Source organism: Strix uralensis, chromosome 7 (assembly GCF_047716275.1).
Source record: "Strix uralensis isolate ZFMK-TIS-50842 chromosome 7, bStrUra1, whole genome shotgun sequence".
In the NCBI taxonomy this organism is placed as follows: Eukaryota; Metazoa; Chordata; class Aves; order Strigiformes; family Strigidae; genus Strix; species Strix uralensis.
The window spans coordinates 40,306,290-40,322,816 of record NC_133978.1 but is presented as its reverse complement, the minus strand read 5'-3'; the positions used below and the strand labels follow the sequence as shown (position 1 = coordinate 40,322,816).

At 43.6% G+C, this 16,527-nt stretch overlaps 1 protein-coding gene across 7 annotated transcripts in view; it reads right to left on the bottom strand.

The window, feature by feature from the left end:
* The window catches only part of PTPRE (protein tyrosine phosphatase receptor type E), a 113,556-nt gene that overhangs the window by 23,088 nt on the left and 73,941 nt on the right, over positions 1–16,527 (bottom strand). For 5 of the 7 annotated variants that reach the window (XM_074875542.1, XM_074875537.1, XM_074875539.1 and 2 more), the window contains 8 exons: positions 10,231–10,333; positions 9,894–9,967; positions 7,993–8,129; positions 3,507–3,597; positions 2,900–2,976; positions 2,745–2,781; positions 1,812–1,909; positions 155–274 (listed from right to left, as the gene is read on the bottom strand). In XM_074875542.1, coding sequence (XP_074731643.1) covers positions 155–274; positions 1,812–1,909; positions 2,745–2,781; positions 2,900–2,976; positions 3,507–3,597; positions 7,993–8,129; positions 9,894–9,967; positions 10,231–10,333 — 737 coding nt within the window. Of the gene's footprint in view, positions 1–154; positions 275–1,811; positions 1,910–2,744; positions 2,782–2,899; positions 2,977–3,506; positions 3,598–7,992; positions 8,130–9,893; positions 9,968–10,042; positions 10,118–10,230; positions 10,334–16,527 lie in introns of those variants that run through there. The other 2 variants (XM_074875543.1, XM_074875544.1) reach the window with 2 other exon arrangements.

Here is a 16,527-nt window from a genome sequence, read left to right as displayed (position 1 = left end):
GAGCTTGCCTCCCCGCCTGGGAGAGCTGCCACACCTTTCTCCATCGGCAAATATGCTTAACTAATTTCCTGAATTTCTTTTAAGCAAATATTTGACATTGTAACAATCAGCTTTAAAAATTAAGACCCCCAACAAGAGCTTTATTGTTACCTACCGACTGAACGCAGAACTTGCGGATGGTGTAGTCCACCAGAACGATGCAATCTTCCACTGACACGCGGATATTTCCGTAAGTCCAGCACCCTTGATCAGGCCAATACTGATAACATTTTTCCTGTACAAACACACAGTGAGTTCTGTAACACTGAGTCCCCTTCCAGTGTTGGTCACTCATAAAGCACTGAAATTATTTGAGAACAGTGTACATAAGCATGCATATGAGCACGCAGACTTTCTCATCTGGCACAACACAGCTTTAACACTTTGCTGGTGCTATTGGTGCTTCAATTTATGCAGAGAAGGTGAGAACAGCTTTGAAGTTGTTTTTTAACCTAGCCAGACCTAAATAGCTTTTGTTTCGTTTTTTTTTTTTGTTTGTTTTGTTTTGTTTTGTTTTTTTTTTGTTAGGAGGTGCCTAACTGTGGGGATTGTGATGTCCTGACTCTTGATTTTTAAGCTTTAGGTGTAGTCAGTGAGAAACGCGAGGAGTCCTCATTTGGAGTCATCTGGAACATCCAGATTGAACAGTTCTGGCTTCTCACATTGGGAACGGGCTCTTCTTACAGACTTATGGACTGCCTTTGCTGTTTGAGCTTCATCAAGCAACACTGCACTTGCAGGAAAATACAGCCAAAGCACCACTGTGAAGAGGCAGACAAGGATTGCCCATCCTCAGAACCGCGGTGAGCTGACGGGATCACAATCACCTTTTCGTTATTGTACAAAAATGCACCAAATAGCTACAAAGGCCAACTTTCATGCAGCGATATGGCCCATCATGTCGCACAAGTGGGTCCTCACCTCCTTCGCAAGGCCAACTACTGCTGCTTGCCCCGTATTTCCCCACTGGCAGGAGAGGTCACCCTTGGAGGGTAAGAAAAGCCCAGCTCTGCAGCACCGGGTGGCTTCTGCCTCCTCCCTCTCCTTGCTCCCCAAGGAAACGAGCTTTTTTTCTCAGGCATAAGTTTTTGAGGACTTTATAGACATTTCAAATAATGATGCAGCATGCACAGTGTGGCAAACTGTCCCCCAGGGGAAAAGAAAATAATTAAAAAGTATCTTTTAAGTTTCTGATGGTACATTTCCTTAATGTTTTAACTTAGTTTCTCAAGCCTGCGAAGCAGGAATGAAATTAAATGTTTCATGCTTGTCCTGTACGTCTCAGCATTCAGCTGGTGAACGTAGAAAATCTCACACAACCAGAGGAGAGACACACATCTGAGGAGGAATGGGGGGAGAGGAAGGAAAAGCATCACTCTCACAAAGAAGCAGCTTTGGTTTTTAGTTGTTCTGTGCATATGCCAAAACGAATTTTGAAACCTAATACTCAGAAAAATGAATAGAGTTTTTATCCTCATTTCTAACCAAACCCACCCACAAGTGCAGCCTCATGCTGCGATAAAAACAGGCACGAGAATTTGCCTTTGGCTATGGGCTACGCAGGGCAAAATCAGCTGTCAGTATTTTTTCCTTGGGAACGACTTAAATAAATTTGTATTTTGGAAATGAAGACTACATTTATGAGCAGAAACTCAGATGCACTAACAGAGACGGGAGGAGGAAGTGGTCAGAGAGGCGACTGGCCAGCTGCTGAGCTGCTTTTGGAGCGCGCTCTTGTAGAGACATCCCAGAGCAAACTGAAAGCTCTTTACCTCTTTTCTTTCTTTCAGGTTGGTTAACATGACGATAATGGCCGACTTCTGCTCCCATATCATCCTCCAAAAATCATTAACTGTTTCTTGCTTCGGTCCTGCAGCCAGAATACAGCTCTGCTCAAGAGGGGTGACGGAGCCCAGCGTATCACAGCATGCGCGACCACCCCCTGCCCCTGCCTGCCCACCCAGACCTGTGTTTGCTACAGACTGCTCAGGCTTTGAACACACCACCTACTCCTTAAAAAAAAAAAAAAAAAAAAAAAAAAAAAAATCTTATTTTCTTTTACACAACCATACGCACTCAAATCTACATCTCTAGCAGGTATCTCTTCTCTTGAAATATTATTAATGTTCTTTTAAGCAGGGTATGGTGGGAGCATCATCTAGGATTTCTGCTTTGCAGCTTCCCCCATGCCATGGTCAGACACTCCCCATGACCACAACGAGCTGCTGTGGGAGAGCTGCTCTTCGTTCTGGGCAGGACAGGAGCATTCCCAAAGGGCAGGGACAGCTATTGCTTTGCATCTGGGATTGCAGTGACCAAGTTCCCCAAATTTGTGACTAAATATAGTGTAAGAATTCCTGTGAAAATGCTAGTTTCTGTATCACGATCACTTAGATGGACTGTATTATCAGGAGACATCAATTTTCAAACACCCAATAAGTAGATGAAAAAAGAAAAAAAAAGAAAAGTCAAACAGGGGTGGAGGGGGGAAGATGAGCCTCTGAGCCTCTTTGCTCAGAGCAGTATCTGCAGGTCTGAAGGCAGTGGGTTACCTCAAGCTCCCTTTAAATCTGTTTCAACTGTAACCTCTAAATCCCACCTCACATTTGGCCACCATCTGCAGCTGAAAATAACCTTTAAAACACATCTAGAATTAAATACGTTCGGCCATAAGATGTACAGATAGAGAAATGAGAGTAAATTACCTTGTGCTGCTATAAATTTATTCTTTTCTTTATAACCCTATGGAAATAAATATCATAGCAGTTAAAAGATCAAATGCCATGTTAGCAGAAAAATGCTTATTTAATTCACAGCCAAAGTTTGCAGTTTGGCCAACAGTGGACAACTGTCAACTTACATCTATATAGGATGCATTAATGTAGTCTGAAGGTGAGACTCCATCGATTTGGGTCAAAATCACTCTGGAATGATCATCTGGAAGAAAACACATTATGAGCACGTTTGCATGTTAATCAATCCGAAATATGTTATTTCCTTGCAAGCAGGAAGCCTGGCTAAGCACATACTTCCCAAACCAGCGCTCTCCTGTACTGTCTTTTGTTCTCATCAAGAAACTTTCTCCACTAACATCTTGCTTTGCTCCCACACCTGGAGGTCACCAGGACTTCCAGCTTCTACAATACTGGAAGCCCAAAATTCTCCATATTTGCTTGTCCCCAGCTAAACCGAGGTCCTAAAATATCCACCTGACATAGTGTGATTTGGTAGAGCCCCGTGAGAGCTAAGGCTTTATAGCACAGCACCCGAGAACCACCACAGAAAACCCCACTAGGAGAAGATCAATACTCAAGATGTGCCACAGAGCAGAGAGGTTTTGCACACACAATATACAAAGAACATCTGTGACCAGGGAAATTGTATTCCTTGAATATTTTCAGCAAATGAACACTACTACCAGCTTGCTCAGTGCCAGAGTCCATTTAAAAGAAAAGGTAATGTCTTACATGGCAGGATGTTAGGATATCTGTTTTTCTCCCTGTTTTCTTCCTTATTTGCCATTTCAAATGTTCCCTGCACATATCCAGGTGTTAATGACTAAAAAAAAAAAAACATACAGAAGTCAATGTGTTAGAAAACAACTAACTCTTGACTGCACATGGCTTAGGGAAAAATCTGCATTTATACATCTTGCCTCGCATCCAACAGAATTGAATTTTTTTTTTTTTTTTCACAACAACTTTCATTACTCTATAACAGGAAACCACAGAAAACAAGTTCAGCAGTTTTGGAAAAATAAGTAGTTTTTCCACCAGAGATCGCAGTTATTTAGAAAATTGTGAAACTCTGAGCTGCTGCTTTAAGCTGCCATCTGCCGTGGTGATTCACAGCGCCGTGACCCAGCCGCGCGGATGCGCCGCTCCCTCGAGCTCGGCTCCGACAGCTACTTTTAGCAATAACAGTTGGTTCAATAGCATAAATAGAGTTTGATTGTTAATAGCTCACTGCTAAGAACATTAAATATCAAACATCTTGCCGAGATCCACAGGTGAGGGCCCAACTCTGGCAGAAAGGGAGAAGGAAAAAATAAAATCGCAATTCTTTTATGCTGAAAGTCGCTGTAGGAGCACGAGTCCAATTCTGCAAGTAATCAGCAAGATTTGAGACTGCAGATAAATTTAGTCAAGCTTAAAAAAAAAAAAAAAAACAAACAGTCATGCAGAGCAATCAAATGAAAGGAAGAAACGGAGAGGAAGAGGGTGAAGATGAAAACAAGGAGGTGCCTGAGGTGGAGCCCCTCAACCCGCACGGCAGAAGCTGCTGAGATGCCACCACTGGGGCCGAGCTCGGGAGCCCAGGGCAGGGGGGAGTCAGGAAAGGCACCGCTCAGCAAGAGACACGGCCTGAGGCTCCTGCCTTTAGCTGCCCCCCCCACTGCAAATGGCGTAAACGAGAACCGAGTTTCATCAAGTTTCTTGTCTTGAACTCCTAAAAAATAAGTGTTAGTGTGTTGGATGCCAGCAAGGTAAAATCCCAGCGGTTTGGGAACGCACAGCCACCTTCTCCCAGCCACCTTCTACCTCCCACTTCCCACAGCCCAGCCTGAATCATGTTAGGGGAAGGGAAAAAAACGGTAAGTGATGGTACGGTTTAAAACAACTGTCCCCGCTTGCCTGGCAGAGAGCAGGGCCTGGAATTTCCCCTTAAAAGCAGCAATCCGTGTTGTCAGGGTGACATAGGATAAAAGGGGGGGTGCAGGGAGGACTTCACCACCGCCACAGAGGAAACAGCAATGTGCATTTGTGGGTTTGGGTGTTGGGTTTGTTGTTTTTTTTTTTATATGTATCACTTAAACTTGTGAATGTAAGTAAAAAGAAAGGAGAGAAGGTTAAAAAAGAGTTGAAAAAGCAAGCTGCTTTTAGCAAACTGTTTAATTCCTTATTTGAACGAAGCCCATGGTTTTGCTAATTAAAATACATTTACAATTTCGAAAACACAGAAACGTAATTTGTTTTGCTTAAAAAGAAATAATTAGCGCTTCAAACATGATTTCTTCGAACTTCAAAAGTCAGGCAATAATTTCCCAATAAACAGTCACATAAGTTCTGCATCTTCATGTGAAAAAAAACATGAAAAGTCATTATCTCTGGCAAAATAACCTCTCCATTCCCTGTGCCATACTCCTGCGAGGCCCTGACATCTCCCTAGAAACCTCCTCACGTCGCGCTGCGCGGCCCAGAGCCAGCGTTGAACCCTGGCACAAGGACACAGCGCGTTTCGCTGCTCCCACCCATCTTCAGAGGGGAGGGTGTGATTCATCGAGGATGCACTTCACCACGTCCTCTCCATCACCCCGCGAATCACGAGGAGCCGATGAGTCCTGGTGGTGCTGGGTCATCCGCTGCCAGCACAGTCCTATCTGCTCCCACTTCGCAGGAATCCTAAAATTCCTCTGAAGCTTCCCAGGGGCCCCATCGACCCCAGCATTGCTGCATTTTCTCCTTTTTTTTTTTTTTTTTTCCACTAAATGAGCCACAGGGACATCTTAATCAAGTCAAAATGAAAATTTTGAAAGCAAATTCTTACAGGAAGACTTTCAGACACTAATCTGAAAAATCAAGGCAATGAGCTAGCCCTCACAAATTTCAAACATCCAGCTCATCTTGCATTACAGATGAGAAATAGAGGTAAGGGCCCATACAGAAAGGAACACGGAGTTTTTAAGGTTTTTTTCATTTTTTCCTGTGAAGAAAGAACACACTTCCTCGTGTCCTATGGTCACAAAGGAATCAAATAATAAAATAATGAAGCAACTGAGAGTAGAAGAGGCCTCTGCTATTTTGATTAGAGCAAAGGTAATTTTTAGAGCAAGGGTAATTTAGACTTTAAGGATAAAATCAGAAGTATTGAAGAACACCATTAGGCACAGATGTCTGTGCTGAAGGGTCTTGATTCCTCAGCTCCTTTCCTTCCAGTGCTGCAATAACAGACTTCTGTTTGTCAGCTTCCCTGGTTTATGCTACAATATCGCTCACTCTCATTTTCAACTGTCTTTCACCCTTTCTTCCCCTCTCAGGCTTGAGCAAACAGCTCATATATCCAACACAAGCAGACACAGGAGACACAGCGGGATAAAAAAAAAAAAAACCCAAACCACAGAATCACAGAATTCTCTAGGTTGGAAAAGCCCTTGAAGCTCCTCCAGTCCAACCATGAACCTCACACTGACTGTTCTCAACTCCACCAGATCCCTCAGCGCTGGGTCAACCCGACTCTTCAACCCCTCCAGGGATGGGGACTCCCCCCCTGCCCTGGGCAGCCCATTCCAACGCCCAACAACCCCTTCTGCAAAGAAATCCTTCCTAAGAGCCAGTCTGACCCTGCCCTGGCGCAGCTTGAGGCCATTCCCTTTTGTCCTGGTGCTGGTTCCTTGGCTCAAGAGACTCATCCCCCTTCTCTGCACCCCCCTTTCAGGGAGTTGTAGAGGGCGATGAGGTCTCCCCTCAGCCTCCTCTTCTCCAGACTAAACCACCCCAGTTCCCTCAGCCGTTCCTCGTACGACATGTGCTCCAGACCTTTCATCAGCTTTGTTGCCCTTCTCTGGACACGCTCAAGTAATTCAATGTCCAAACAAACCCACAAGCATCAAGCAGACTTTATGTGCCATCACCCCTCAGATCACTGCTCAGACTGCTCATTTATGTGGACCGGACCCCAGTTTTCAGACTCAGCACTTGTGCAGACAGAAAGTCACACGCAGAATCACAGAATCACAGAATCATCTAGGTTGGAAAAGGCCTTGAAGATCATCCAGTCCACCATCCACCACGTGCACAGCGTGGTGCAGAAAACGATCCAAGCAAAGCAAGTTTTAAAAATAAAAATAGCTGGCTTGTTTTGCTCCTAACTGCAGAACAAATTAGTCAGGAGAGTCAAAATCCAAAGGCGCACATCTTGCCAAATCAGTTTTCACATTCATTTTGTTGACTTTGGTAAATATCTCCACAATGCTCACTCTCTGATAAGGCAAAGAAATTCTGTTTTAAATATATCATCAAACAAATTGCAGATATAAATATGCCACCAATTAAGAAGGTAACTTAACAGACTGTCTAATCAATGTGTGCATCAGCTCTGACAACTTCAATTTGACATTTAAGCTACTGCTCTGAGCAAGTTGCTTCTGCTGTTAAGGGAAGTGAAAAGAAATAATAAAAGTATGGAAAAGGCCCCCAAATGCAGACGTGAGAGAACAGACTCATCACGTCGGGCTTCTCCATAGAAACCAGCTTTGCAGCAGCTTGCCACAGACTCCAGTTAAGACTCATCTACACGACCACACGTGCCTGAAGCTCAGCCCATGGGCAGAAAATAGAATCTCCTTTCTGACCAGGCAAGGCTTCAAAGAAAAACCCTTAAAGTTGAGATACTTCATAGAAAAGTATGTGCTAGAGCACAGGGTGCTGCAAATAGGGAAGAGATGGGATAATAACAAAGAGCAAAAGGTCAACTTACCAAAAAAAAAAAAAAAGTCAAACCTCAACAGGGCAATGTTAAAGGCCACACTGTGTCTTCTCCTCTAAGTACTTTCCGTAGAGGTGAGAGACTCAGACTCCTAAAAAACCCTCCACCACCACCAAGAAAATCAATGCTGAACAGATTTATATTCAATTTTCCCCTCCTCCAGCTTTCAGACAAACACTAAAGACCTTCTTTAAATGTTAGCAAGTGTCAGACAGTTTATATATTACATATTTGGCATCACTGTGTCATAATGCAGTTAACTTTTCAGATTTTGCCCAGAGAAAGGGTGTTACCACGCGTGACAGGGCACGTACGAACAGTATCAGCACACTCACACAAGTGCTGAGGCTCTGGGGTATCAGCATCACGCACCAAACAGTTCTCAAAGAATCGTTAATATTTGCAGATGTGTTGATTTGCCTGCCACTTCTTGCAATCCAGTCGTCCACTCCACATGCAAGAACTTACATTAAACTCCTCCCGGAAGAGCTTCCCTTCATCCGCTGAGCGCATCCGTATTTCCTCTTCGAGATTTTCCACTGGAATAGGGAAATACTTCTTTGGGCCCGAGGGAGACCTACTGAGCAGCATGACCCGTTGCTGTTCTGTCAGCACAAGGGAAGAACGTGTTAAAGGTGTGTCCAAAGCAACAGATAACAAGCTATTTCCAACTACAAATTAATTTTTCTGCTGGAAGATGACAAAACATACTTCTCACATGACACTTCAATCAGTGATAAAGCTGATTTAAATGAAACAAAGAACCAAAACCACAGGCCAAGTAGCTCCTTTGAGAAGATAATAAATTCAAGTAGAACCAATTGGTAAAATTACTGGTTTCTGTATTTACAGCAGATTAAAATGTGACCAAGTTTTATTTAGAAAAGGAAAAGGTTCCTTCTGCTGATGAAGAGTGTCCCAACCCAGAGCTGCTCTGTCACAGGGCAGGGGCAGCTTTTAGTATCTACCACTGAAAAGATATGCTAGATTATTTCACTTGTAAGGGGGGAAAAAAAAAACAACCAAACAAACCAAAAAAACTCAAACAACTTTAACTTGTCAGATGACAGAAACTCTGCGCTGAGATGAGCTGTGGCTCTCAGCTGCCCCAGCCCAGCATCAGCCCAGCCCCAGCACGCAATGGCTCCATGGCAGCACGGTTTGGTACAGGGATTGCTGCAGGCACTGCTTGTTACCTAGACCTCAGCTCGTGTAGGGAAATAAGAAAGGCTCACGTAGGGAAATAAAGGCTCTCATCAGGAAATAAAGCCCCAGGAAACCTTCATGGCCCCTCAGGAGCACAACCGGCCACTTAGAAATTGAAACGAGCATCCCCACGGGCGGCTGGAAGAAGCGGGGGGGATTAAGCTCACTGTTGGCGAAGACAAGTTTTATTTACAACCCAAGGCAACCAGAAAGGCCGACCACTTCCCTGCACGCTGAGAACGAGGGGGGCATTTCCACTTGCAAATGAAAACTGGCTGGCGGTGGCACTAACCATTCATCGCCCAAGGACACCAGGCCACCGCGGGGATCTCCAAACCACGCTCGCCTCGCGGGGTTCCTGTGCACAAGCACCGACCCAACAGGAAGCAGACGGGTATATTTAGAGGTTTGACTTTCTATCCGACTGCTACTGTGTTTATTAACTCACTCTTCAGTTCATACGCAGCGATGCAGAACTGGCACAAAGATGTAATTCTTTTTATCACTAAGTTTTTCTCTTTGTTATGGCTAAAATAGTTTGTAAGCAAGAAACGAGTGAACCCCTCCACACTTCCTATATCCACAGAGCAACCCACCCGAAGGGCTCCCCACGAACAGACATAAACCCAGCACACTGAAAAAGCCACAGGAAAACATTTTCAACTCCTAAGAGTGTTTTATTTTAGTGCTACTGGCTTACAGTACTGCCCTATCTCATCCCCTTGCTTGTTTCTCTTCACATTCAGGAACCAGCCAGTAAATTCACAAAGAATTAAGGACTGTTTTTTCCCCCTTTTAAGAAGAAATACTGCAATTCTTTCTCTAAATACAAAGATCACAGGGCCAGAAACCTGGATCTCAGTTGGCATCATAATAAAACGTATATAAAGAGCACAAGAAACATTCACAAAGAAACATCTGCTGTATCACAACATAAAGCGAAAATGATTTAAAACCAACATCAGAAAGTTAAGATTATATATACACATGCTTAATACGGACCTCCAATTTTTTAAAACTGTTTTCTCTTTAATAATAACCCTATAACTTCTATTATAAATAAAAAGCAAACATAACTGAATAATTTAATTCTTAATTAGCAAACAAATGTGCACGTACACAAACAAAATTCACACTGAGAAGGAAAGCAAATCTCTCCGTACCTTGTTCTTCTAAGATCCCATTTGGCATCTTTTTGTCCCCGGAGTTCACAACAGCTTTCCTATGTCTTCTGAACCTGAAATACATACACCACGTTAATCTGAGTAACTACGTTGAAGGGCAACAGGCATTTTCCCAAACCTGTCTTTACCAACCACATAATTCTGGAGAAACTCTTTCTGTTCATCTTGACAGCGAGAGCCACCACCGCCGCGGCAGCCTCCTCTACACTGTGATGGAGGCTCCTGCCTCACCATAAATACGCATTTCATTTCCTTGTTAGATCATATCGAAACAAGACTGAGCTAGTTCTGCCTGCAGAGCTCCACACAGACCTACCTGAAAAAATAGCCAGCCAACAGAATGAAAATGATGAAGACCAGGAGCAGAATCAGCATTGAAGTCAGTAGGTCCTTGTGTAAATTGTTCTCCTCTGTGGAGTCTGTGGATTGAACACAGCAAACGTGAAGCATTATAGACATGGATTGCCTAATCTGGTAGAGAAACTGTGCTTGGTGTATCAAAAATCTCTGCAATAATCTACTTGTACATACCAAAAGCTTCACAAATTATTTAATATAGGCAAAGCTGAAAGTTAAATTTTTTTATTTTTATTTTTTTGCCTCCCTTCAAAAGCACAACCAAACTACCTGCAGCTGAGAATATCGAGGATATTTTGGGGGATGACCAGTTAAGCAAAGAACTTACTTGTAGTTAGAGTAAGTTTAATGGGCACAAGGTACTCAGCTACATTTGAAGCCCATTCAAAACATTTGCTGCAGCACCCTTATACGCATGAGCTGTTTCTCAGCCAGACAGAAATCACCCAAGAATGTCACCCTTTGTATGGATTTTATTGACTCCAGAGACACAACATGTGTTTTAAACACATCTCACTGAACAGTCCAAACCACTGCTGCTGGCTGTACTAGGCTGTAAAGCACGTGCTGAGCATGATGGAGGGGCAAGGCAGGAGAGGACAGCACAAACTGCAGCATCTTCTACTGCTTCTTTTATATATCTCTATATTATATATCATATAGATATTATATAAGAACAAGTAGGAATGATGAGGCTTTTAACAAATACTCAGAATGGAGATTAAACAAATATATCTTTGTTATATCTAGTATAAATTGAGAGTCTCCTCCTTCTGCTAATAGTGTTTTTATGTACGTGACTTCACATTTCAGTTTCATTATGCTTCTCTAACCTTTTAAAATTCTACTGAACAATTCAATATTTTAACACATTAAAACCATTAAAACCCCAACATGTTTTATTTAAGAAAGCAAAACTCTCAGCCTTAGCTTTCAGCAAGCAAAATACAACCCTGCTATCCATTTTTCTTTCCAACTAGATGAATAAATCCAAGTTATTCTCCTAACACCTCTTGCACTCACACTTCCCTAAACTCTTTTTGCTTACTTGCAGCAAAGGTTTTTTTAAGAGATCTTGTCACCAGCCTCGACATAAAACATCATGAAAGCACAAGATTACAGTAAATATCTAGGAGTACACAGCAACTACTATATTATAGAAAAGAGCACATATGGATAAACCCACTGTCCAGAATTGCTGCAAAACCATTTGAGTGTTGGTTTGTATCTTGTGAGCGGCTGGAAACTCTCTGGATGCTCAAACAGGGTATTAGGGCACGGAAAAACCTCCTTTAGAGGCATACGTGGAAAGAAGGTGGCATACAAGGGAAGAAGGTATCTCAAGTCAATGTAATAGTACAAAGAAAGGAAAGGCAATAAAATGCATGAAACTTGACATTTAAGTGGTATATAAAGATAAAAGTGACAGGCATGACAAAATTGTAATCAGAAACCATCACTTGACAGGGTTTCAAACAATCATTATTGGAAGGAGTGTCTGGATGAACGTTCATCACCAGGAATGGTTTAACAATTTCTGTGTGGTATTTAGCGACACCGTGCTCTGCACAGAAACCGAGGTCTGACAAACACACACACAGACCCCTGGTTTTGCCCCCCACAGGCAAAAAGGAGCCACTTTAACCCACTTTTGAAGTTTAGAAATTTCAGACTCAGTATCTCGGAATCCTCCAGGATGTAGGGGTTTTGTGTTAGTTCTCCTCAGTGGCTCTGTGTCAAGACCCATGACACAAGGGGGGAAAAAACAACAAGTTTGAGTCACAAGGGAATTAAAATTTCCCTCACTTCATTACACAATACAAAATCATCCGTCTCCTCCCTTCAAAAGAATGGATGTACCTCACACATTTCTGGGGTGTCTTTGGAAGACTGATTCCCAGACAAACACAAAAAGCCTTAATCCAACTCAGGGGGAGAGAAGTTCAACCTCCTGCCAGACCACTGTCTAAATTTCTTTAGTTAAGGACAGAGCATCCCTGCAACGGCCGGTGCAATTCTCTGCATTGAGACCTCATCTCTCCTCCTACCATTTCACAAGGAAATTAGGACAAAACCCACAAACAGTCCCTTCTTCCTTGTACATGGTCACATTTATTTTCAAAGCCTTGCAGTGGCACACCACTGGCTTCACCTCTGCAGAACCTGCATGTAAGGCATGGTGTGGTTTTAAACAGTTTCATTTATTACCTGGATTTTCTTCAATATCTGCATTGGTAATTTTATAAATGTAGCCCAAAAATTCTAACAGAAAGTTACAACTGGGCTTAGGTCATTGTAGACTCAGAGGCTGAACCATCTTTGGGCAACGCAACTGTCTACATACTAAGTGGGATTTTAAGGGGAGACTGAAACGCAGACCTGAAATATTTTTTAATTAGTGCTGCTTCAAAAATTAACAACTGAAACATATGAGTAAAGGCACGCAGAAGAGGCAGATGTCCTCTAAAGCAGAGCTCTACTGCAGCCACTGCCAGGGAAAATTTTCCACTGCTTCAACACAAAGAGAGCTGTGGTCCAAAACCACAGGGCTTTCTGTTCGCAGCCACACAAAAAAGATCATCCCAAGGGTATTTTTTCAGAAATACAATGAAATAGTGATTTCCATCTTGACAAGAGAGGAGGATTATGACCCGGAGGATGGTGGCAACCCCTCGTGCTTCCCCTGCCACCCACCAAGGCTGACTCATGGGTTCTTCCCAGCTTCATTCCCTGAGCTGCTGGCCCAGCTCTCTGAACGGCTCTTTCTGGAAATGTATCACCATTTCCTTCAGGGTTATGATGTTCCCACTTTCCGTGTGCGTCAAAAACAAAGCCACCCACAAGAAAAAAGCGAACTAACAGCAGTGTATGCACATCAGCAACTGCCCTGTGAACCGCTCTCCACACTCTCTCCCAATCTTTGATTTTCTTCATCCCTGGATTGGTTCCTATGCAAGTAGGACAAGAACAGTAAAATGGCCCATGAATAAAAGTGCGGTTAAAACACTTTTTTCTCCCTCCACAAAAGCAAGCTAACAAGGCAAGGTGCGAGGTTTGCCCTTGACAGAAAGTCAGGTACCTGAAATTATTCAGGTGATTGACAGACAAGATATTATTTATCCAAGCACACAAGAAATCCCACAACAGGCTCTATTTATTCACAGGTCTGAAATTCTTTTCAAAAAATAGAGAACTGAACCCTCCACGTCTCTAAAACTAAAACTAAACTGCTCTCACCCATTAGCTGGGTTAGATTTCAAGTGTTTTGTTTTTTTTTCAGGGTGCATCCTTCATCTCTGCTGTCCCTTCAGCAGACACAAATGTCCTTTAAACAGTGCTCAGTCACGTCTCACTTTGGGCAGTGACACATGCCTCTTTTTTGGGTCAGAACTGTTGTTTCAGACATCAAGTCCTGCAAAGGACCCTGACTTCCTCCTACATTTATTTTACATTTAAAGTAACAGTCACATCTTGACACCGACCGTATCCATCACACAGCAAACAGTGCATGCGATCTTCAATAGTGCCACGTTATAAAATTTATGATTATGAATAGAATTCTGGTCAAATTTTAATAGAGGTGTTTTGTCACCTGCAGACACAAAACCCAGTGCTTCCCAGTTTACCATAATGTTGGTACTTACACACAACTTCTATCAGAATAACGTATCCCCCATGTGCGGCTACAGGAGCTCTTAGGCATGGCTCTGCTGAAGAGCTCAGTCCAGCTTGCACCAACATCTGCAACCAGCTTGCCTGGTGCCTGTGGAAACCTCACACATTAATTTAGGGGATACTTCAGGCTGGATAATCTGTCATAGAATCACAGAACCATCTGGGTTGGAAGAGACTTTAAAGATCCTGTAGTCCCAACCCTTCCACTACACCTTCCTCTAGCCCAGGTTGCCCAAAGCCCCGTCCAACCTGGCCTTGAACCCCTCCAGGGAGGGGGCAGCCACAGCTTCTCTGGGCAACCTGTGCCAGGGACTCACCACCCTCACAGGGAAGAATTTCTTCCTTACATCTAATGTCAATCTGCCCTCTTTCAGTTTAAAATCGTGACCCATCGTCCTATCCCTACACTCCCTGATCAAGAGTCCCTCCCACCTTTCCTGTAGCCCCTTTCAGTCCTGGGAGGCCGCTCTAAGGTCTCCCCGGAGCCTTCTCTTCTCCAGCTGAAGCCCCCCAACTCTCTCAGCCTGTCCTCACAGGGGAGCTGCTGTAAGAAGCATGCCCCTCATCTGGTCTAGATGATCTAAGAACATCCAGTCCAACCATGAACCTCACACTGACCATTCTCAACTCCACCAGATCCCTCAGCGCTGGGTCAACCCAACTCTTCAACCCCTCCAGGGATGGGGACTCCACCCCTGCCCTGGGCAGCCCATTCCAACGCCCAACAACCCCTTCTGCAAAGAAATCCTTCCTAAGAGCCAGTCTGACCCTGCCCTGGCGCAGCTTGAGGCCATTCCCTCTTGTCCTGGCGCTTGTTCCTTGGGTCAGGAGACTCATTCCCCCTCTCTGCACCCTCCTTTCAGGGAGTTGTAGAGGGCCATGAGGTCTCCCCTCAGCCTCCTCTTCTCCAGACTAAACCCCCCCAGTTCCCTCAGCCGCTCCCCATCAGACCTGTGCTCCAGACCCTGCACCAGCTCCGTTGCCCTTCTCTGGACACGCTCGAGTCATTCAATGGCCTTTTTGGAGTGAGGGGCCCAAAACTGAACCCACTCATTGAGGTGCGGCCTCACCAGTGCCGTGTACAGGGATGAGATCCCTTCCCTGTCCCTGCTGCCCACGCTATTGCTGATACAAGCCAGGATACCATTGGCCTTCCTGGCCACCTGGGCATAAATAAACTATTTAAAGTAGTTTTTGTTGTTATTGTAAAAATTTTTGCAGGTGCTTAACTTCTGTTTGCTGAACTCTTTGTTCAGATTTAAGAGTGACTGATTTATTATAATTAAGCCTCTTGCACATCACTGTGTGCTTTCTCTACACTGAAAACCTACAACTTAACTCAATAAAAGGAGAACTCTCTGCCTCTCTGTGTTTCTATCTAGCCACCCCGCCTCCTTGCTGTCCAGTTGAACTTGTGCTGCAGTGGCTGAGCAAAAGTTCACCACACCAACGGGGATACCACCAAGTCCAGACTAAGCCCTCTCTCGCTATTTTTGGAAGGGAAAACCCCAACCCTGCAGAGAATCATGTTGCTTCACCATGCTTTGTCTGTGGAGAGGAAGCAGATATGCAGCTGATAACCAGGAGATGCATTTGGTACATATGAAAAACAAACCCAAAGTAAATAAAAAAAATGAATAAAGGAAGGGCAAAGGAAAAAGACAGGTAGGGAAGACAAACCACTGTCCACAGCCTGCAGTACACAAGAAGGCAAGCAGCAGCAAAGGCAAGAATCGTGCCACCGCAGAGCTGAATGCCGCACAGCCAGACCGAGCACAGCCTCAACCTGCCACCGCAAATTTGGGTTGGAAGAGACCTTTAAATGCCATCTATCCCAACCCCCAATCCAAAATCACCTATTTCTGAAGTTCTGCTTTTCAAACTAATTCTTGAAAGTGAGTATCTACCAGCAAAGCATCCCTTTGGCTTTTAAATACTAAGTAAAATGAGCCAGCCTCCTTCTCCAAAACTCAATTTTCTGTTAATGCCTCATTTTCTACATGAAAGCAGCACCCCAAGTCTAGTGTGAAAGTCCCTATCTCTGGCTATCGTACAGCAATTCTTCCTATACAGCTTCAAGCTTCCCAGACAGCTTCAGCTGTCTTCAAAGACACCCACTAACTTCTTGAAAGTTTAAACCAGCAAGCAATAGGGCATCAAAAGCTGCACCATTTGCTGTCTTTTAACCTCCCACTCATCTGATAAATTCGTTACTTCTGCATGTTCGTACATCAGTAGCAGAAAGAAATGGTAAAGATGTGCATGAAACCCATGAAACATTCATTGAGTAAACACTAAAGAAATTTAAACATTTGGAAAGGTCTTAAAAGCTTTACTACTGCAACTCCCAGACTCCTTTCACATTTAAACTACATAACAAGTAAAAATACAAGAGGAAGTAAAAGAATCCTGACTAAGAATACTGGATAACTAATTAATATTTGAGTAACAGGGAATTATTTAAATGCTATGGACAACATCATGTATAAATAGTCTGTCACACATATTTGACAGCATAAAGTTTTATCTACTTGAAATACACATTTATTATGCAAATCCAAATAAATAATTACTGGTTTAT